This window comes from Netta rufina (assembly GCF_964035555.1).
Source record: "Netta rufina genome assembly, chromosome: 3".
Lineage (NCBI taxonomy): Eukaryota > Metazoa > Chordata > Aves > Anseriformes > Anatidae > Netta > Netta rufina.
Genome location: NC_140125.1, coordinates 35,405,660 through 35,428,055, shown reverse-complemented (window position 1 = coordinate 35,428,055; position 22,396 = coordinate 35,405,660). Strand labels below are relative to the sequence as shown.

The following is a 22,396-nucleotide window of genomic DNA, read 5'->3' as shown; positions in this document are numbered from 1 at the left end:
TTCCATTCCTCATCATATAAGGTAGGCACGACCATGCCATTCCATTTACCCCACTGCCTGCGTGCCCCAGGTCCCTTTCCATGCAGCATGTAACCCTCAGGTTGCCAGCCCCGTGGCCACTTTGCCTTTTTGCAGTGTTGTTGCTTCTCTGCTGGTCCGTTCCCTCCACCCCAACATTCATATGCATGCCAGGCAGGTCAGATAGTGATGGATCATAGATCAATCCGTGCGATTGGCTTTGCCATGTCAGGGGATGTTGCTTCAAGCCCATCCTCATTTGATGGTGGTTTAGGAGGTCAGGGGTGGAGATGTGTTTCTTTCTTTGATTTTTAAATCCACGGTAAAATCCAAGAAAATTCCCTGTAGCGAGATATAAATGATTTTCACAGGTTTGCTGTAGGGGAAACATTGCCAATCAAAACTTACTATATTGGTGTTTATCCTCAGAAAGTCCCAGCCACAACAGGGAACTGGAGGCTGTGATTCCCCCGATCCCTTTCATCAGAGTCTCCCCAGTATAATGAAGCTGAAAGTCAGCATCCCGTAGCAATTAGCAGGCCTGTGACACAGCTCTGAACATGCTCAGTCTCTCTAAAGCCAAAGGGGATACCTCGTGAATAGAGCTGGGATAGCCCTGCTTTCCAAACTGTGACCAAGAGTCGGTGTATTTGGTATTGACGAGCTCCCTGAAGTTGCTGAAGGAGTGGAAGGTGTCCGTGTAGCGACCCTGCGAGTGGACACGGGGGCCCTGCACACCGAGCTGGGATCAGTTAAAGATGCATTGAGATAAGGTTTCTGTGTAACCAGGGGTGGAAGAAGCTGAAGGGCTTTAACTGTCTTATTCCGCATATATTAATGTATGAAGCATCATTAGAGACTGTGAAGGAATAAATACATCCTATCATGGCATGAAGGCAACTCACATTCCTTAAAATTATGACTCAGTACAAGCTGATATTATTTCCCTGTCTCTATCTGTGCTACGATTGTTTTTCCACTCTCTGCTTCCTGGCTCTCGGAGCAGTAACTTTCCCCCACAGCACTGTAACTGAGAACACAAGCCTGACACGGACTGCTTTTCATTAACATCCATTTAAATGAGAGAGGGAGAGGGGGAGAGAGGCAGAGGCGTGTATTTGTTCTGGGGATTATGAGCTGTAATAAATTCTTTCTGGGGACTTTTTTTCGCTCCTGGGATTTGCCTGCACTAAGCTTTGGGCTTGTAGTTTGTTATCAGCAGTGTTACACTAAACCACACTTAAGGAAGTGCTCAAAGCCCCTGTTTGAGAGGTAAGAGCTCTTCTCTCCATGGTCTGGCTTTAGACCTCATATTTGGTCTGCAAATGACTCTGCCAGGCTATATAGTGTCCCAGTCCTCTCCCCACTGGACATCTCCTGCCACGATTCAGATTCTGCATCTCTTCTCAGTTTGTCTTGTACGCAGTTGTAATGCCCTGGGAATTTCCACGGGGCTCCAAGCCCTGCGTTCCCCTCTCTGGACAGCTTCAGTTGGGTGCCAAGCCCAAACTGTGGCTGCAGCCAGAACTTCACAGTTCATAGAGACTGGGATCACCTGGTCCCAGAGCTGGGATGCTGCAGGAAGGTGGCGGGGAGCCGTGGTGAGATCAGCCTGAGCCTGCAGCACCCCCTGCTCCTGCTGTGAATCCTGACAAGCTTCCCCATGCAGCCCACGGAGCTCTGCCTGGCACAGCACCCTGCCTCACAGCGCACAGCATTGTCTTCCCTTCACTTTATGGCTGCTTTCACCCCCCCAGCCTCATAAACTGAGCTGTGTGCCCAACTCTGCATGCAGCAGCGTTTTCCCACTCCATGTTCACTCTCCCAGCTGCCCCCCAGAGAGCCCTGGAGGCAACCTCTGCCTGCTCGGCCACCCCACATGTCCTGTGCCCATGGTGCTGCCCCTACAGACCCTTCCAGCTCTTCCAGATCCACGCTGCTTTTCAGTGTGACAGTGAAGTCCCCAACCCGTTGAAACTGAAAGGAGACCTTTTCTTCTTGTGAGAAGGTAACATTTAAAGGCATCCCTTGGGCTCCCCTATCTGGCAGCCCAGCTGGTGCTCTTTTGTGTGCGTGCCACTCTTGAAATGCCAGCTTTGGTCTTAAAGGGAGCCAGCAGAAGGCAAGGCTCGCTCCTGCTGTAATTGATTCCTCATCGCTCCTCACTGGCCTTTATTCTTGCTTTTGTTTGGGGAGAAGGAATAATACAGATTACAAGAGAAATGTGAAGATTGCCTTGTTTGGGGAGAGTAACAACAGGATTGCGGGCATCCTGGGACTTCTCTTGTGTTTGCCCGCCTCTGGTCAGCTGGAGAGATTCGGCAGCAGATAGATGGCCCGTCTTTGTGTGTGCCCTTAGGAAATGCCAGGCACATCTGATAGAGGAGATGGGGAAAAGGCGATGGCTAAACAAAGAGGTGACAAAACTGGCCAGATGAATTTGGACTCTGATACAAGAAACCGGGCGTGAATTTAGTACAAAAACAGACAAAAGACTTGGCTGCAACAGCTGGCATAGGAGAACATCCCAGAAGGGCCTTTCACATCTCCACTGATAGAGGCATGGGGGTTGGAGGGTAGGTCCTACTTTGCTTTTTCTTCACCTTTGACTGTTGGAAAGGCAGAAGAGCTCAGGTATTCCTGTTCTCTGGTATATTCTTTCTCAGGTCTTAGAGCACTCGTAAAACATTTGATGTTTCTGAATTCCCCTCTCAGCCAGTGAACGTTATTGTCCCTCTTCATTACCTTCATCATGTCATGTCAGCGGATAAGGGGAATAAAGCATGGAGGGTGAAAGCAGTTTGCTAAGGATCGTGTGCCCAGTTAGTGTCACAGCTGTGAATGGGGTCCCCAGTCCCCACACAGGAGTGGTCCATGCATTGCCCACCTTCTGCACGGTGGTATTTGGGTGATGAATTTCTGCTCCAGGAGGAGCATCTTTGGGATCTTACAAGCATCAGGTTTGGCCTGAACTTGTGTGTCATGCTGAAAGGTACACAGGGTATGAGCAGAGTTAATTAGGCCTGAGAGGGATGTTGCCACATTGCACAGAGGTGGGTGTGAGGAGGTGTGGATTCACCAGGGGTCAGGAGCTATGGACTTCAATATCTCCATAGGCTCCACCTTCCATTTGAGCCAGAGCCTTCATCTGCTTCCTGCATAAGGATTCTGATGTAAGTAGGATCCTGGAACAATATCTGGTGCTAGGGCAGTGGGCTGCACCCAAAGCTTTCCCTTGGAAAATACAAAGCCCTGCAGCACTTGTTCCATTACGGAGCTGCCTTTCAGGCCAGACTGAAAAGCAGAGATAAAGAAGCTCTGAGCAATTAGAGAGATGACTTGGGGCTTTCTGTAGTGCAGGACTGCTAAATTAGATGGCTCTGCCTGTAGCTCAGTTCTGAATGCTCATTTCCAGGCACTTCCACCCCAGGATACATGCCATTAAGCTGGACTGGCAGACTGTGGCAGACAGACACACAGAGGAAAGGACTAAAGCCGAAGACTTGTGCAATCTTTAACACCTATGACACTGTCAGCCCAGCTCGTATGGACAGGGGCTTCACCCCTGTTTAGTTTGAAGGCCTAGAGTCCCTGCCATGTCTCCCAGAAGCACATTCCCAGTGACAGTGCTACTGGAGAAAGGAGGGTTTGTGGTTGTTTCCCAGCCTTGGGGAGGCTTTGTGACTTAGCTGGGATTGCACGTAGGCTACAAGCAGCAGATCTGACCCCCCTTTGCACCTCTGACTGATTTGTAAGACAGTCATGGGCATATTGCTTGGCTGTTTTGACCTTCAGTTTTCAGTGTGTAGACAGGGATGGTGAAACATAGCATGTTGTGGGCAGATAGGGGAGCTTCCTTTCCAATTGCAAACCTCTTGAAGAGTGCCTGCTCATGTTCAGTACAGTTCTACTAGGGAATTTGGAGGCCAAAAGGTTGAAACTTTTTCTCCACTCACTGCAAGGACAGTGAGCTGTCAGCCAGGAAATGCTCAGGCTCAGTTTGGGTTCAGGCCAGGTATTCACAGCCAGTGCTTTGGGGGCACTGATTTGCATTCCAGATGCTTCTCTGGGTCCCTTTCTATCTTTCCTTCTCTTTTATCCTAGGGCACCAAAGTTCATTTGCCGCCTGATTTGTCCCAGCGCTGGCTGCTCAGCCAGGCTCTGGTGTAGCAGATCCTAGCTGCAAGTCCCCAAATGAGGTTAGAATAGACAGCGGTTGTTTTTAATCCATGCTTGCTGGCAGCTCCACATTAATTCTTCATTCTCTCTCAGTTCCTCACCTCACCAGCTCTGGCCTCTGTAATTAGCTGCTCTGAACACACTGTGGCTGACATTGATCTATGGGGTTGCATAGACCCCGCGTGGGCCATCGGTTTGGCCACAGGCCCCAGTGAGGACTGGGTATGCTTCCCAGTGAGATTTCCCCGAAGCTCCAGAGGTCAAGGAGGACACCAAGAAGCCAGTGGCTCAAAGCTGGTTTTGCCAGAGGCTCCTGTGGTGTCTTCTGCCCATCCTAGGCATCGCATTTCCAGGAGAGTGATCCCACCTGCTTGCCTCTGTGTCCCTGAGCTCGCACAGTGCCAGCTGATCCCAGGAGAGAAACAAGTTATTTCTCTCCTCTCCTTGGGCTGTGGTGTGCATCTCAGCTGGGAAACTCAGAACCACTGGGGAAAGGAATTCAATAGCGGGATATTTCCAGGCAGAAGGATGTTTCTCCCCTTTCTCTTATTCGCTTTTGGCTTGCAGGAATTGGAAGGGGGATGTTGGCTCTGCGGGCTGGTCAGGCTGCATTCCAGGTGGTGAGATGTCCTCCCGATGACAGGAGGAATCCCTCCTTCCCTGCAAACCCTGCAGTCCTGCCCTCTCCCTGGCTGGTCAGGCCTTTCATCTGGTTTTCTCAGCCAGCATTAATGCTAGAGCTTCTGAATATTTCCAGTCAATAACCGTGCCCGTCTTTTCTCAGTTCACTAAATTATACACGTATTTCATTCTTTTAACCTTTTCTTGTAAGTCAGCCACTCAGAATCTAAACATTTAATCATCTTTATTGTGCATCTCTGAACTCCCTGTAATGTATCTCGCTCTCTGACAGCCAGGCACTTGACAGGGGTACTTCCATGTCCTTGTCCTTCACACAGTAACCCCAGGGCTGACATGCCAAGAAGAATTTCAGGGTATTGTATAGGAAGGACATTATTTAGGAAAGCCTCTTTCCCTACCCCTTCACCTGACCGTTCCCTTATGCCTCTCAGAAAAGCGCACCAGGTGGGAAAGCAGCATCCCAAGCACAGACAGACTAAGGACACCTAAGTAAAGGCTGTTATTGCCTCTCTGCTCTCAGAGGTAATACGTCTGGGTATGGAGACCAGAAACACTGATGAACAACCATAGAGTCATGATTGATTTTTTTGGTTCACCAGCTGAATTGAAAAAAAAAAAAAAAAAAAAGAAAGTGTTTCAGTTCAACCCCAAATGAATGTTTAAAAATGTTTTCAGAAAAGGAAAAAAACAACAACAACAAAAAAACAGTCAGCTGAGAAAGATTGCTGAAAAGACACTACAGAAAGGTAAACAGATAGTTTCATTTGTGGGTGGAGTGTAGGGGGGGTGTGACAATTTTCAAAGCAAAAACTGTAAGCGCTTTGAGATTTGTTGGCTTTGTTTTTGTTTTAATGGTAGACAAAACCTTTGGGGAATTGTTTTGATTGCAAGGGCCTAAAGCCAGTGCTGATTCACGGAGTGTTTGTGTCCCTCTGAAACCTGGGGGCTGGGATGGGAAGCAAGTGGCTGCTGAGGACATGGGTCACATTTCTAATGGCCAGAGAGCAAGAAGAAGGCTGTAGGCTGCATGTGCCAGGTGTTAGTGGTGAATGTGGAGAGGGGAATATGTGTCCCGGTCTCCCCAGTTCAAGTGGGATGTGGAGGAACTGGTGTGGGTCCATCGGAGAAGCATCAGGCTGGTCAAGGGCCAGGAGCACATGTCCTGGAGAAGAGAGGTCGAAGGAGCTGGACTTGCTCAGTCTGGTGAAGAGGAGGCTGCTATCAGCCCTTGGCCCCTGACTATTTGAAGGGTAATTACAAAGATAACTGGTCCAAACTCTTTCCAGTAATATGTGACAATATAACAGGGAACAGTGGCCACACATGGCAGCATTGAAGGTTCATGTTGGACATTCAGAAAAGCTGTTGTCCTCAGAGAATTTCAGGAAACAGCTTCAGGCAGGAGGTTGAACAGGACCTCTCTGGAAGTCCCTTGCAGCAAGCTTTTCTGCAACCCACTTCTTGTGCAAGGCCACATCAGCCATGCCACAGACTCTTTCTTCCTCATCAGGTCCTCTCTGTCTTCATCAGGGTCTGTATCCTCCTTGGATAGCCCAGGTGGTTGAAATATTGCCAGTGGAACATGCAGGTCAACCCAGAAGAAAAAGCTACGCCGAGGATCAGCCCATCGGGCTGGGCTTCCTGCATACCCCCTGTCACCAGTGCCCGGTTTCTCCCCTACAGGCTCCTTGAATCTGCTGGTTCGTGTGCGGAACAAGCGGGCCATCGACACCCAGGTGTGGTCGCTCAGCGGGAACAGGGGGAACATGTGGCAGCAAGCACACGTGCCCATCAACCCGCCAGGACCCTTCCAGGTAAGTCAGGTCCACCACCAGGGAGCTGCCTGCCACCTACCCCATCCATGTGCCATGGCCCATAGGACATCTCCCAGCACAGGTCTGCCTCCATGGCATGGGGACTGGTCAGGCATGGGGAGGGCACACGGGAGCTCTGCACCCTCAGGGTCACCAGAGCTAATTAGTGGAAATCAGAGGTGACAGCGCTGGAGGTTTCTCATAGCGTGTCTTACAAGAGCCCACCCCCACGGTGCCTCTGGTTTAGGACCATAGGACAGCCTGTGAATGTGGACTGGGCATGCTGTATCCCCTTGACAAGTCATTTATGAGTAACAGACAAGTGTGTGGCTTTGTTACTGGATGTTTTATTGCAGGTGCCTTTGCCCAACAGGGTACTTGGCTGTTGTAGGGTTGTTTGTGAGAGCTGGGGCTGTGCAGGCTGGTAAGATGTGGTACTGTGGCAAAACGCCCAGCACGCTTTTGGGTACTGTAAAATAATAAATAAGGATTTAGTTACTCTTGTGAGTGCTATTCAGTGCTGGGTTTGCTCATGTAACATACTAAATAAAGCAAAACTCTACATGCTCATTTTTTGACTGCAGATGCTAAGCACACGGGGGTTGGCCCGCTAAGCTATGGGGCTCAGCCCTCCAAATCCTGTGGGTGCTGGAGAGATAGGGGGAGTCAATCACTGGGGGACCGGTAAGGGCTGGTCTGTGCCCTGCTCATCCCTGCAGAGCCCCGCAGTGAGGCTGTTCCCCCTGCATGGGAAGTGAGCAGGTCCTCCGCAGCTTCACAGGGGGCTCTGCCCCGTGCTCTGGTTGCAGATCATCTTTGAAGGTGTCCGGGGCACGAGCTACGAGGGGGACATTGCCATCGACGATGTCACTCTGAAAAAGGGGGACTGTCCGAGGAAGCCAATTGGACCAAACAAGGGTGAGAGTGTGTGTGCCTCAGGGGAAAACCAGCCGGTGGGGGTGCAGACGTGAATGCATGTGCTAGGGATGTATAGCTCCTTTCACAGCACAGCGATGTACTGATGGGACCCGACAAGATGGTCAGCTCCACCAACAGAAGATAGGAGAGGCCCTGTCAGACCCTTGAACTCATTCTTTATAGCAGTGAGTCAGCAAGAGCTCAGAGGAGCATCCTGTAGGAGCTGAGCTGCCAGACACCAGCATGCTGAAGTCCATGCCAGTAGGTTGGATTGGGGGTGTTGCCCCCAGGCTGCTAAAAGCTTCTGCAATATTTAATTTCCTGGAAGCCCTAGGTATGGTGGCTTTGGAAAGGGAAAGTGCTAAAGGGCTTCTGCAGGGTTAAGTCAACTTTTATCCAGGAAAAAAAATCTGCCTCTTGTGGCCTGGAGCAAGGAGTGCTGTTCTTCTTCCCATTGACCTCTGAGCAGAGAGGCATGGCCAGGCAGGTTATTACACGAGTGATGGGAGCAAGCTACCTGAGCTGGATATCACCTCCCTCCTGATCCTGACAAAGGTGCTTAGCTCACATCCACGTTTTCCTGGTGCCGGCTTTCCAGGAAATGAGACAGCCCCATCTCACTGAGGTCGAAGCCATAGCAAGGTGCACAATCAGTATGCAGATGTTAGTCCCGGGGTAGGAATCACTGGTGTGTCCCATGCCTTAGTCCTGACTGTGCCCTCAGTAACATGCCCCGGTTAGGCAGGAGAGCTGATGTCCACTGTATGCAAGCCAGAGATTTGCAAGCATGGTTTGATTTGTTTATTTTGAAAGAAAAAAGAAAAATAATGTTGAGAAAGATTTTCTGTCAACAATTTTCTTAGTTCCAAAGGTGAAGGGGAAAACAAAACATCAAAACAGGCAGAACACCCCAAAAATGTCCAAATTTTCAGTGCAGTTAAAGATCTGTTTCAGCCTAGCATGGCCGAACTCCAACCAAACCACAAGCAGAACTTTTTCTTTGGCTCAAGTTGAATCTTCTGAGGAAGAGAGGAGGTTGGATTGCAAAAGTAACCAAGACTCAGCATTTTCACCCGTGCTGGAAAGAAAATAAAATTGGGAAGCCTTGAAAATGTCCAGGGAAGGGTATAAAGACCTTTCATTAGATCTGAGATGTGCTTTGTGGTTTGGGGTGGGAGGAGAGGTGTTGACACTGATGTGCACTGACGTGTTTGATGAGGTCTGTCTCTGTCCCATCACTAATTCTCTTTTTCTCTCCTTGGCTGGCAGCGGTTGCTTTTCCAGGAAGCGGAGTCCCAGCCCTGCACAGCCCTTGTCTTTGTGGCCCATTGACTTTCTTCCTTTACGTGCTGCTCAGATGATGGCAAGTGAGCGCTCCTGTCTTCGGACCGAGACATTCCTGCTCCTTTCCTACTCAGCCACCTCTGCTCCTCTTCCTCCCCTCCTCACTGGCACACCAAAGTGTCCATACGTTACCAAAGACTGACAGGCATGACCACGCAAAGGGATCTGGCTCAGAACTGGAGCACTCCTTGAGAAAGTCGTAATGTCTAAAACAAAATTAAAAAAATAAAGACAAGGTTTTTTTAAAAGCACGTGCACAAGAGAGTGAGAGAAAGAGAGGAAGGAAGGAAAGAAACAGAAAAACAGGAAAGAAGGAATGAAAGACAGAAAATAGGAATGAAGAAATGTGAAGAGCAACTAAAGGAGGAAAAAAAACACCCCCATGGTTCCTCGGGAATGTCGGACAGGGCTTCCTCAGGGAAGTGGGAACTTGTTTTAAACAAACAAACAAACAAACAAACAAAAAATATATTAAAGCACAAATTTCTACCAGAACAGTTACCTTCTTTACTGCAGAGCCCACGGCTTCGTGGACGACACACCGCAGTGCTCCCCTCAGCACCCCTGCTCCCCTGCTGGCTGGGGCTGCCCTGCAGCACCGCAGCGGCAGCCCCACGTGCTGGCAGCCGGAGCACCTTGCCTCGTCCGCATGTGCTTCAGTGTCTCCATCCACCCTCATCCTCCAGGCTCCCATGTATTTAATTGCCCCCCCCTACCCCCGGTGTGGTTTGCTTTGGCTCGCGCTGCCGTCCTGTCCCCACCTCTCTGTGCTTCTCGCCCGGCTGCCTGAAGAAGACGGAGCAGGAATGGACCCATCCCATGGACCGCGCTCAGGGGTGGGGGAGGCCCGGCTGGAGCCGGTGTGGTGCTGGCCTCAGCCTCGTTCCCTCTCTCAGCACCTCCAGCTGGGTGGAGAAGCTGTGAGAGCAGGTCTGAGCTGCAGACAGAAAGGTCTCTCAGCGGGGCTGAGGGATGCGCTGGGGTGGGGTGGGGTGGGATGGGAAGGGGGAAGCTGTTGCACATTGGCTTCCCCCTACTTATTTTGGGATATGAGCTGCCTCAGCCCTAAGACCAGGATTGTTTCTCTGTCTGTCTCATTAGTTATTTATTATAATCTTTAATTCCTTTGCCTAACTCCCCAGCACTCGAGCGTTTTGGGTTATGGGAAGGGTCAGGCATCTCAACCTCCTCCCGCCAAGCAGCAGGCCCTGTGCCCACAAGGCAGCCCCTGGTCAGAAAACTGCTGAGGCCTTATCTGCAGAGATTGTGAAATGTGGCAACAGCACCGCTGCTCGGGGGAGAGGTGGCTGGGTTTTGTCAGCACGTGCAGGCTTAGGGCTACTCCGCTCTCACTGGCAACAAAATAGGTTGAGGAGCTGCAGGGTGGGACAGGCAGGAAAGTGCCCCAAGAAAGGATGGAGGCAAAAAGCTGGACTAGAGAAAGGGGCTCGTTCTGAGCTCTGCTGCTGTTTGTGCCTGAGACACATGGGAACAGACAGGGAGTGGGGGCTTCATCTTCTTTCTGCTGGCATCAGGAAGGGGTAAAGCTGGTGTCTCTGCAGCAGACCTGGCCTGCTCAGGGTGGAGGCACATGCTGCTTCAGGTGAAGCCCCAGGAGAAGGGACTGCCCTGCACTGTGAGAGCCTTGCTGCTACTGGAAGCAGCTCAGGGCATGATCTGCCTCCCTGCACGGGACAGAGTTGGCCCCACAGTACTGTGGACTGGGGTTTACCAGCCTGCTATATAAACAGGATTTCTCCCCCTAAGGGGCACCCCACCTGTACTCCACACCCAGGGCACCACAGATGCACAATGAGCTCTCTCACCACCCCCCGTACCCACGGCTCTCTCCCCATTTCTGATGACCACATCAGCTTCCCTGAGACAGCTGCGTTTGTCCAAAACCACCTGAATGTACTGGCTGCCTCCTGCGCTGCTCAGCTTCTGGAAACAGCTGGTGCCTCCTTTCCTCCACTGATGGAGGGGAAAAGCTTTTATTTAACTCCCAAGAAATGCAGTCTGAAGTCCTCAAACCCAGCTCTCTTTGCTCCTGGGCAGGAGTTCCTCTGCACTAACACTTCCCATCCAGCTTTGGAGAGAGAAAATGGCATCAGCTCTGAGTGATGAGGGGAACTCCTTCAGAGTGGGCCTTGCAAGACAGGTGAAAGGGGATGAGAGGGGTCTCCCTTGCTCCTGTTGCTCTTCTCCACTTCCAGGAATGATCCCTATCATCTGCTCTGTCTCCATTCCTCCCTCCAGAGCCCAGACCTTGATCACACTGAATATCTGACCAGGAGATCTGTGGCAGTCTCCCAGGGCCAGGAAGCGCTGTGGGATGTTGTGTGTGCCTAGAGCAACTCAGCTTCTTGCTGTCTGTTGCTGTTTTCACAGGCAATCAGTGCCCTTGTCATCTCTTAGCTGAGCTCTTTCAGTCCAATGCTCTGCTCTTCCTGTCCTCCGTGTCTGTTGGAGGCCAGAATTCATCACTCTGCCCCTGGCAAGAGCTCAGGGCAACCACCTCACCTCCTAGGCCTTGAGGCAGAGATCCTCATGGCCTTGCTCCAGCACTGGTGGAACATACCTGTGAGGAAGGGTGTAAATGCCTCACAAGCTGACCCGTGGCCATGGGTCCAGGGTAGATCAAGCAGCTTGCCCCAGCCAGAGGTGAAGCCTTCTCCTGCTGCCAGGAGCAGGCGTGCCTCTTGCCGGCACAGCAGCCTCAGAAACAGTCTCAGGGAGCCCCTTCCCTCTTAGAGCTCTTCTCCTTTACCTCTGGCTTGAAAGCAGCTGCTGGCGAGTTTGGGGGAAAGTCATTAACCCAAGTGCCTCGGCTTGTCAGAAGTACCGAGGAAGAAAGGAAGGACCTCATTTCCCTGGCAGGTGTGCAGAGAGAGCGTAGCAGAGGAAAGAGGCACTTCAGCAGCAAGGATGAGAAGCTGTGCAGCGATGGAGGGGGTCTGTGCGTGTGTGTGTGTGCTGTGGTGGAGGGGAAGGCTCCATCCCTGCTCTCCAAGGGCAGTGGTATTTGGGGTTTGCTACCCCAGCCCCATGCTTGAGGGGGCAATTCTTCTCGAGGAGGTAATGCACCCCAGGTGAGATATAAAGCCATGCCCCTTACCCCTCAAAATTAAAGACCCCCTCACACTATTCGCAGTGTTCTGGCTAAGTAACTGTCCTTAAACTTAATTACAGACTGTCTTCTTAAATATCTGTTGCAGTCCCAACTGGGTACATTATGTTTCTCTCCCTGATGTTTTATGTTGCTGTGTGCCTATCGAGTAGCTGCTTTATTCTGCTCCAGAAGTGGCTGCATTTCAGTGATGGTGGAGATTATTCCTGTACATAGAATGAAAGTCCCTGCAGAAGAAAAGTGCAATATAAATTTAAGAGACTGCTTTTATTTACAAGGAGACCTCTGCTTGGTAGTTGTAGAAATACATTAGGAAGAATGCTGTGTGGGTGTTAGCCGATATATACTCCATTTCTTTTTTTTTCTTCTTTTTTTTTTTTCTTTTTTTTTTCCAGAGTATAAAACAGAAAATATGTGAGTGTGCAGGCTCCTGGGTATAAGCTGTAGATATTAGAAGTAGTGACTGCTACTGTGTAGTTACAAGCGGGGCTTACAAAGAAACTTTCATTTGAAACCTCTTTTTGTAGTTGTTCATTGTATTCTGAAAAGAAAAAAAAAATACAGTTTTTGTATTATAATTTTCCATGTTTTGATGCAAGTCCCAATAACAGGTCATCAACAGGACTTTAATCAATGGCTTTTAGCAACACAAATACAAATTCCTACTACTTGCTCCGAGGAGCAGCTCCCGGCTGGTAGTAGTAATAGCCTATTTTTCTCCCACGTAGATCAGCCGCTGGAAAGCGAGGGAGCAAATGTGTTTCATCTGATGCGAAGTTAAGTAATTCGGAATGCCTGAGCACTGCTCTTTCCAGCCGTATGGGAGCGAAAAGATGTTTCATCTCCGTGACAAATCTCAGCGCGGCGCGGAGCGTGTGAATGGCTCTGCAGCTCCTGAGCTGCACGGGTGGGCACGGCACGCCTGGTCTGCCCCGCAGCGACGGGGAGCCCGGCTTCTGGGAGGTGGTTTTGTTCTGGAAGGAGGTAGGGCGGTGATCAGGGGGACAGTGGTGGTGGTGGTGGGGGGTGTTCAGGTGTTTAGGCTGGAAAATCTCCTGCAAGGATAATTTGTGGTTGTATGAACGAGAATAGTAAATGCCATACAAATTGTGTACCGCTCTCCATTGCTGTTCGAAGTATGGAAATCTGATTTCTCTCTGTACAAAGTCCTGCGGGTGCACTCCTCCAGAATGACGTGGAAATGCAACAGTGCCGCAGGGAGGGCAGGGAGCCCCCTCCCCAGCCTGTCGCTCCCTCTCCGCACCCGGAGAACCGCTCTGCTCTTGGGCACCCAGCCGGCTGGGACGGTCACCAAGCAGCATCCCTCCATCACTGCCCTCAGCCTTGCCTCCAGGCTGCGCCCACCCCTGTGCAAGGTGCCGGCAGGAGGAATCCCTGCTCCCCTCTATCCCTCAGCAAGGCTCAGGCAGGGAGTTCTGCCTGTGGGAATAGCCAGGGGCTCCTTCATCCGTCATCGCCCCCGGATGATGCCCAGCTCTGCACCCAGGGAGCAGGATGCTGCTTTTGATGGGGACAGGAGCTGCACTGTGAGTGTCTGCTGTGCGAGAGAGAAGCCATCTCTCACCCTCAAGGCTTTGGCAGGGATCTGAACTGCTCAGGGCATCTTGTCTCTTCCAGGCTGCCTTCAATGTGGGTGCACCCTGCACTACAGAGCCACCAGGCATACAGCAGCATGACCCCATGCAGGCTGCTGGGGAAGCCAGGTGCTGCCTCCATGTGTGTTTTACTTTGGCCCCACTATTACCTGCTCATCCCGCTCGGCCTGGGAAGGCATTTAATGTAGACAAAAGGCATTTGCAGAAAAACAAGTCCCGGAGAGCTCTGGAAATTGCATTTTAACAGGACCCAATTTACATTCCCTGGTAATAACTGGCAGCTGGTGGTTTCCAGCAGGGAGCTGAATAGCCCCAGTACACTCAGCATCCCAATTGGTAGCTGTGATATATATGTGCTTTTCAGCAGTCACCCTTTTGGAGCAAGACACGTGCCAGTTTGCCTGATTGTCTGCAACCACCCAGCCCATCACGGGGGATTCTGGGGTCTTCAGGTGGCTGCTCACAGCCTGGTGTGGTCACCTTCTCCATCTGGCTCCCTCCAGTCCTGGCACAGGGTTGCTGGGTCTGCCTGGGTGCTGGTGATGGAGCAGAAAGACACGAGGACTTCAGGGCATGTGTTGGCTCCATCAAGGACCTTGTGAAGGTCACATCCTGTCTTCCCATGGGAAAAAGAGGGCTCACAACAGCGCCAAGGATGGCTGAGAGGATGAACCAGGGCATGATGGCATTAATCGTGAAAAGGAAAGAAGGCTCCACACTGCATTGCTCTTGTTTTCAGTGGTGGCAGGCAGTGGGCTCAGCTCTGCAGCTGCTTGGATGGTAGGTGAAGGAGAAGAAAGAAAAGCCCTTAGATCAGATTGCTCAGCTTGAACCTGTACCACTGCAATGGTGAAAAGCCCTGGGGAAGCTGCAAAGGAACAGGAGCAAGGGAGGAGCTGTCTCTGCTGGCAGGGAGAGCTGGGCAAATAGCTTTTGTGTGGAGACCTGGGAAGGTCTGCGCTTTTTTGTATAGCTTGGGGATGGCCTATAAACCACTTGCTGCTGTGGAAGGAGGCACAATTTTATGCTTCCATTGACTCCTGCCCTAAAGGCTGATTTAGCTATGAGTGCTTGGCTTGCAGTGGGATTTTTTACCCCCAGGGTGGCCTGGACGCAGCATAGCACAGCTGGACAGCCCTCACACAGTGCCATTCCCCACAGCAGGGCTGGTGCCCAGGGCTGGCTGCTCTGCTGGCGGTGGTTGATGTGATAATGGCCAGTCCTTGGCTAAGCACTGAGCCTGCTGAAGGGTAACTGGCTGCTCTGCCACCCTGCATCAGCATCTCTGCGTTCCTCCTGGTCTCCTTTGGCAGAAGGAGCTGGGCTCTGGTCCTGCCATTTAGGCAGCAGCGTGGCTTTTGGTTGCATAAAACCCAGCTGTTACCGCGAGGATTTACTCCTGGATGATCAAAACTCGCATACCTGTGGCATAAGCTCATCAGCACAGACAGGCACCGGATAGGAGCTGAAATACATCAGGCATTGGCAGTCCTGCTCAGGCAGGGGGGTGAGCAGCAACTTCTTTGCCCCCAGCATTACAGCTGCTCTGGGTGCAGGCTGAGCCCACACAGCTCCAAGAGAGCTGCCCCACCTCCCCACCTGCATCTCCGCCCCTGCTGGCAGGCACCAGCTGGTTTTCTTTTGGTGCTGTGATAATAAGATGGCATTGAGATGAAGATGTCTCCAGGAGTTGTTTGCACGGTGTAGGTCCAGCTCTGGTGAGGTGCGTCATCTTAGCAGCATGTGAAGAGATCAGGACTGCAAACGGAGGTGTGGGTGTGCAGCAGCTGCCAGCGATGCAGTAGAGAGGAGAAAGGACTTAAAAACCTCTTCTGGATGCAGCAGCTTCCCACCTTTCCCTTCTCCCACTGGCCACACTCGAACCCTTTGCAGGTCTCCGGGTGGGTCAGCCCATCCCTCAGCCAGCCCAGGAGGTGATTGCAGATGTTTCCCCTCAAGTGCCTGATCCTGTGCTGAGCACCTCGGGCAAGGTGCTGAGCACCCTCCAAGGTGGGGACATTCAGTATATATCTTGTCCCACTGGGCCTTGGTCCCAGGAATTGGTTACTGGTACCAGTAAACACGGAGCAACAGCCAGCAGAGGCTGTAATGGCACGGTGAGCTCAGACAGCACCTAGGTTGTGGTGAGAGGGGAAAATCAATTCCTTGCTGCCACTGGAGAATTCCCTGGGAAATTCAGATGCTGGTGGGGGAAGCAGAGCAAAGGAGCTTTCCTGTGCATTTATCTGGTTGTTTCCTAGGGGCCCCTGGTACGTAACATCCCAGGACAAGAAGACTCCCAGAGTTTGCTGGAGGTGACCTGTTGCTCTCATCAAGCCTTGCTGTTTGTCCTCTTCTGCTCCCCAGCCCTAGCTTCTCAGTGCATTGGTGTAACTGGTGGCATCAGCTCTGGGTAAAGAGGCCTAGTGCCAGTGTTTTTAAGTAGATGATCTTGGCCTATTTTCATGGCTCTTGGGATCGTCTAGATCTACCCTCTCACCCCAGAGGGCTCCACGACATGCATCCATCTCTCAGGACATTCCCAAAAAGCTGGGGATGCTACAGATACTTGGCTCTTCTTTGTGTTTTTGGTCATAGCCCTTGCCTAACAGCATGGAGACAGTCCCCTGAGTCTAGATGGGGTGGGAGATTTGGTGCTGGATGGTTTCACTTGGGTCTTTTTCCCCAGCCAGAACCATCCTGCCTGTATCACAACGCACACAGAGGAGGAAAGGGGCTGTCACCCAGTATGCGACTGTCTCACGGGGCAGCAGCTGTGGCCAGAGGTGAGCATCAGGCAGTGCTTCCCACACTCTTCCTCACTCCATCCCCCTGCCCCAAACTCACCCTCACCAGGCATTTCATTTCCAGCCTGGAGAGACCAGCAGCAGATCATCCCTGGATCCCATAGATGGGGATCACACCAAAATCCCGTCCTCAGCTTGCAAGGGGCAGGGAGAACCAGCTCAGGCCCAACAGTGAGCCACTTCAGTGGGATCCAGAGCCAGCAAGATGCCACCCCTCTCATGCTTCCAGGTTGCCAAGGCCAGTAGAAAGTATGTGTTGACCTGACGGAAGCACCCAGAAACACCCCCCCAAAAGGAGCTGCGCACAGACTCTGTGTATTTGGGGATACCACGGAGAAAAGGGGGGTCCTCTGGTGTCGCCTGTTTCTTTACACATCGGCATCCTGGGTGGGGGCCCTGGGACAGAGCCTCCACCTGCCTCCTCATCGCCACCACGTCTTGTCCTGTCCCGCTCCACATCTCGTAGGGTGCTGCCTCTGCCATCGAGCAGAGCCGGGGCCCTCTCGCCGCCACGACACCCAGACGTCCGCAACGTTCAAAGCACAAAGCACAAAGGGACTGAACCGAACCTTTTAAACAGGGTGAGATGTTTTATAAGCGTTGCCTCATCCACCTCCCACCCCCCCACACACCCCGATGCGCCCGCCGTGTAACCTATAGACTCTCAGCGTGGATTGTTTCATTCGAATAAAGCTGCAGTACCCAAGCGGGTGAGCCTGCGTGTCTGTCTGTGCCAGGTTGGGATGGCGACCAGGGCACTGGGATGCAGCCTGTGGTTTCTGTTCATGGTGGCTGCGGCAGGGAGGAGCCACTCTTGCTGCCTGACACCAAGGGACATGCTGAAGTTTGGCCTTTGGCTCTTCCCAAAAAGCCTGGTTATGTCCGTGGGGAAGGTTTCTTATTCTTGCTCAAACCTCTGCATGGTGACTGGGCATGGGATACGATGTGGACAGGTTTGGGGTCTCCAGCACTGGGGCCGCCGTGTGAAGGGGCACAGAGTGAGCTGCAAAAAGCCCTCCCTGATGTCCTTATACCCTACACTGCTGCTGCCTTATCCAAAACTCTGCTTCCCACCTCCAGTACTGCCTTGCACCCTGGGGTCTCCAGCATGGGCCTGATTATTTCATGGGCCCCTAAGGGAGTGGGCAGTGCTGGTCGTGGTCCACGCAATGCCTGAGATGTTCTTGGCTGAAGGTGTCTTCTTTATGGCACAGAGGTCTGCAGGGCTTCAGGAGCAAGAACCTGGGTTAGAAAATATTTCATCCCAACATCGAGGTTTTAATAACAAGAGATATCACTATAAGAGCTTATCATAGGGTTGGTTAACCTACAGCCATACCCTCCACTTCTACTGTTATGATGCTGACATCTAGGACTGCCTGGAGAAAGTCTGGGCTCTCCAAGTGCCCTGTCATTGTGTATTTTTCTCATTAATTGTTAATTCCACCTGGCTGAGATGTCCTAACAATGGGGCTCTGCAGAAGCTCTCCCAGCTTTCAGCATGTCTGCTATAAAATGATACACACACTTTAAAAGCAGGGTCCCTAGCTCTCCCATACAGGATATCACCATCAAGAATAACCCAGACTTCACACTTTAATTTGTGCCGTACACCCCATCTGCAGTCATCCTCACAGCCTCCACACTGACTTGGACCTGGGCTTATGCTGCAATCCTTTCCAGTGGGAGAGGAGGATGTGCCAGCAGATTTGAAACTAGAGTGAGGTCCAGGCTGCTCCTGCAAGGTGCTCTGTGCTATTGATTGCAGAGCTTCTATGGCTCAGCTCCTCCTGCATGCACCGGAGACAGTAATATCACCTCCAAAGGTAAGAGCCATGCTAATTCTGTTAAAGTTTGCAATCACTGGGAATGCCCACTGAAAAGGCCACAAGAGAATGAGCCATTTTGGTGTTTGGCTTGGGATTCGATGCTGTGGAATAAATAAAGCCTGGAGCCAGACAGTGAGTGATGAAGATGAAAGGGGGTATTGACTGCACGCTCAAGTGAGTACAGTCCTTCACATGAAACCTGCAGAAACAGTGGCTGTATGGTCATTAAGAAGAGGACAGTAATGCAGACACACAAGGATGCTTGGCTGCACTTCTGCGGGCTCCCATCTAGCTGAGCACGGGACTGCTGGTGTCACATCGGTGTCACACCCGTTGGGTTTTCACACACGCCTTGTTGGCAGGCTCCTGATCCATGCAGGGCTGCCCAGGTACCTGATGCTTAGCAGGGGCAATTTCCCGCTGTGCCAACACGCAGACCCATGGTGTCACGGTGCCTCTCCACATCCCCAGGCAGGTGGCAGAGAAGAGGGGCTGCTCCTCCCGGGTGGGTACCCAACAGCATCCTGTGGGAAGGGGTGAGGAAGCAGAGCTGGGCAAGGATAGGGCTGAGAAGGTGCTGATGGCACTGAGGGGTAAAGGGGAAAGCTGAGAGCACTGAGCAGGCGTGGTTGTGATGAGATTTTGCCCACCTACGAGGGCTGTGAGAGTGCAGATCTTTTGGTTCCCTTTTTCCCCCGTTCCTCTCCCCCCTCCCCCCAAATCCCCAAGCTGTCCTGCCTGGCCATGAGTTTATGACAGTTTCCCAGTGAAGAAGATAATACTTATTATGCTCCAAAACTGCAGAAAATGCAACAATCTGGATTTTAAATTTTCTGACCCTGTTATTTTAACAAGACCGGAGGAAAAAAAAATAAATGATGCTGACTGGAGAGAAAGATTTATGGCTTGCACAACAGGGCCAGGATTTATAAGGAGAACAAAGTGACCTAAAAATCCGAGAAGATTTAGAGATACAGGCTGTAGCTACAGCCCACCACAGCAGCATCCTGCCAGCCCCTGTCAGCCCCAGAGCAGCAGGGGGTCGTGAGTCAGGCTGGGAAAACCTTGTCCATCAGCTCAGTGTGCAGGGGAGGGGAAACTGGGCTGGATTAGTGTCCTGCCTCTGCTTTGGCAGAGAGCTGGGATTCAGTGGAGAGGGAATGGGGATTAATTAGCTAATGACTGCACATTGCCTTGGGGAGAGGCAGCGCCTGATGCTTCCCAGTGGAGGCGAGGCGGGGGTTTTGGCAGCTGGAGCCCAGCGTGCTGTTGGTATTTGAGCTGGGGCTGCAGCTGGCAGTGTGGAGCCTCCCCTGGGGCACAGCAAGCCACAGGCAAGTTCTGCAGATGGGACTGGGCCTGGCCTGGAGGAAAGCACGCGAGCTTTCAGCTCTTCTGTGATCCTCTGCAGCAAACCATGGGGCTGCCAGCACCTCTGGTGGGAGGGGAGCATCCATCAGAAAGTGCTTGGCACCCCCAAGGACAGGGAGGAGGGTTCCCAGCCCATGCGTGGTGGCTGAGCTGCGGTGCCTGGCCAGGACCCTGCCCTGCACCAGCATGGGAGGACCCCCGACCTCTTTTCTCCTCACAGAGGTGGCATGAAGGCACTAAGGCAGGGATCCTTGTTTTCTCTCCTGAGTTTCAGGGCCAGGTTCCTGCCATCTCATGCATGCAGCTGGAGGATTGTCCTTCACACACATTGAGGCCATGGCATGAGGAATGCTCCAAGGGCACTGCCCTGAGGACAGGCCCTCCTCGTTACTGCGGTGCTCACCCAGCCCCGTCCCTCCTGCTCTGCACCCCTTGCAGCTGCCATCTCCCTCTTCATCAGGAGTGACTTGGCATTCACACCTGGGCCTGCAGGAAATTGGGGAGCCTGAAATCATTCGGCCCCGTCTTCTGAGAGAACTGACAGCACTGCCATAAAAGTGAAAAACTCCTAAAATAACAGGCAACGTGGAGCAGCCGTGTGCCGCCGGTGCCCACCGCCTCTCCCTCCCAGCACTCCTGGCTGCTCGTGCCTGCCTCATCAGCCTTCCCCATGGCTGTCTCCATGATTTATGGTCTTAATAACTGAGCCTGAATCCAGCTGCCCCCCCAGGGGCTCATAACCAGCCGCCATTCAAGCTCATCGCGTGGTGTATTTTGGTGCAGTCCAGATCGTCTCTTCAGAGCAACCCCATCCCGTGCTCCTCTCTTCAGGAGGAGGCACGTTTCCTGGAAGAGACCTCTGGGCAGGCCTTCTCCTTGCCTTTTTGTGGGACAACTTCCTTTACCTATATATGTCCCAGCAAGGGAGAAGGTACAGGAGAAGACAAGTGGTCTCATACTGATTGAGCGCTGAGGCTCTCTATGGGGACTAAGTAGGTGGTGTGTTATATGGGGAGTTGGAAGGGGATGGGAGGAAACAGATGTGGGGATCCAAATCCTTTAGGCTTGGGGTCCAGCTGGGGCTGTGCTTCCATATGTGGGTCCAGTCTAGCCCAGTTTGTGAAAGGGCTGAGCAAAGCGCAGAGGCCTGGCAGAGAGGTCAGGCAATGCATTTCAGGATTCTGGGACCAAGCAAAAGAAATGAATGAGTGAGCATTCACCTGAGGATCTGGGCACGGAGAAAGATGCAAAAGCAGGGAGACTCTGGAAAGCTGGGGGCTTTCACTGCAGCATCTGAAAGCAGGATCTGGGGATCCCCCATGCCTTTGCAGACACCATCCTGCCCTATGAGGGTCTGCTCCTAGCAGCAGAGCACCTCAAGACCATCTCTCTCAGGACTCTTTTTCTATTTTTCCTCGAACTCCGGTGCACTGGTAAATGCCTGCTGACTCCCGGCATCTGGCAAAGTAAGTGCCTCCTCTCCTGCTTGCGCTCCAGAGCAAATCACTTGGAAGCAGCTAAAAGGAGGTGAAAGACCCCAATTAGTCTCCAAAGAGTCTGCCTGCGGTTTTCAGAACTGCACCAAGGTCCCCTGGCTCCTTGGAGGTATAGCTAACCTCTTGGACTAATTGACAGCAAGGGAGAGGCACCAGCCAGCTCCCCATCTCTGATCCCCTGAATCGCCATGCTTCAGCCCTGCAACAGCAGCTTAGCAGCTGGTGCCCCTCCTGCCCTCCTTTCTGCAGATTAATGACTCCCTAATTGCTCCTTATCTAGCACTGACAAAGGCGGGGAGGGGTGCCAGCCTTTGCTGTCACAGGAGAGAGGGAGCAGCAGAAACACACGGGGACATCCCCAGAGGAGCAGGAGCTAATGAGCCATCTGACTACAAGCATGTGCTTTGCTTGTAATACCTGCTAACAGGCATTGCCCCAGAGGCTGGCTGCAGAGGAGGCTCCGCAGGGAGGGATGAGGATACGTGGGGTGGGATTTAAGGTGGCAGAGCCTCTGATTTTGAGTGCTTATCGTTTTCACAGAAGCCAACTGGCCACCTGCAAGAGCAGGGGTGCTCAAACAGAAACACTCTGGCCACAGCGTGGGGAGGTGATGGATTCTGCCAGGGATCGACCTCTGAGTGAAGAGGTGGGTATCTGTCTGTCTGGTGCACTCTGTGAGCACCCGCGCTGGCTGGAAGTGTGCTGGAAGAGTCTGTCTGTCCCCAAGAAGAAAAGGGCAGGTACAAAGGGAGGCTTCCCTGGGGACCCAGCCCTGGCTGCAGCGCGGGAGGCAGCCAGCCAGCTCGAAACAGTTAACAGCTCTCCCCAGCCACCGCACGGTGATGGATGAGCGCTGCCCCATGGAAATGTCACCGTCTGAGCAGAGCGTGAGCTCATTCCCCTCCGCCTCCCACCTCAGCACGCAGCCAGCCGGGGCAAGCAGCCACCCCGCGGGGGAGGTCGGGCCTGGCCTCCCACCTTTTGGTGACGACATGCAGACATGACGGGCAAACGGAGCTGGGAGGCTTCAGGGTATAACCCCCCTACCCCAGAGCCTGCTGATTAATGGCAGAGGGGCTCCCCTCCTCTGCCAAGTAGGGGAGGAAATGTAAATGGATGAGGGATGGTCTGGTCAAGCGCTCAACCTTGTTACCTAATTTGAAAAATGGGCAAATGAGATAATTATGGTGAGATATCGATTCATAGCAACATGCTCCATGAATGCCATAGCA

At 52.3% G+C, this 22,396-nt stretch overlaps 1 protein-coding gene across 1 annotated transcript in view; it reads left to right on the top strand.

Moving 5' to 3' along the window:
* Positions 1–8,932, top strand: part of MDGA1 (MAM domain containing glycosylphosphatidylinositol anchor 1) — a gene marked incomplete at both ends in the record, with an annotated part of 132,612 nt that extends 123,680 nt beyond the window's left edge. The window contains 3 exons of the mRNA XM_084285241.1: positions 6,523–6,653; positions 7,463–7,571; positions 8,841–8,932. Coding sequence (XP_084141367.1) covers positions 6,523–6,653; positions 7,463–7,571; positions 8,841–8,932 — 332 coding nt within the window. The remainder of the gene's footprint in view (positions 1–6,522; positions 6,654–7,462; positions 7,572–8,840) is intronic.
* Between the last annotated feature and the right edge of the window lie 13,464 nt (positions 8,933–22,396).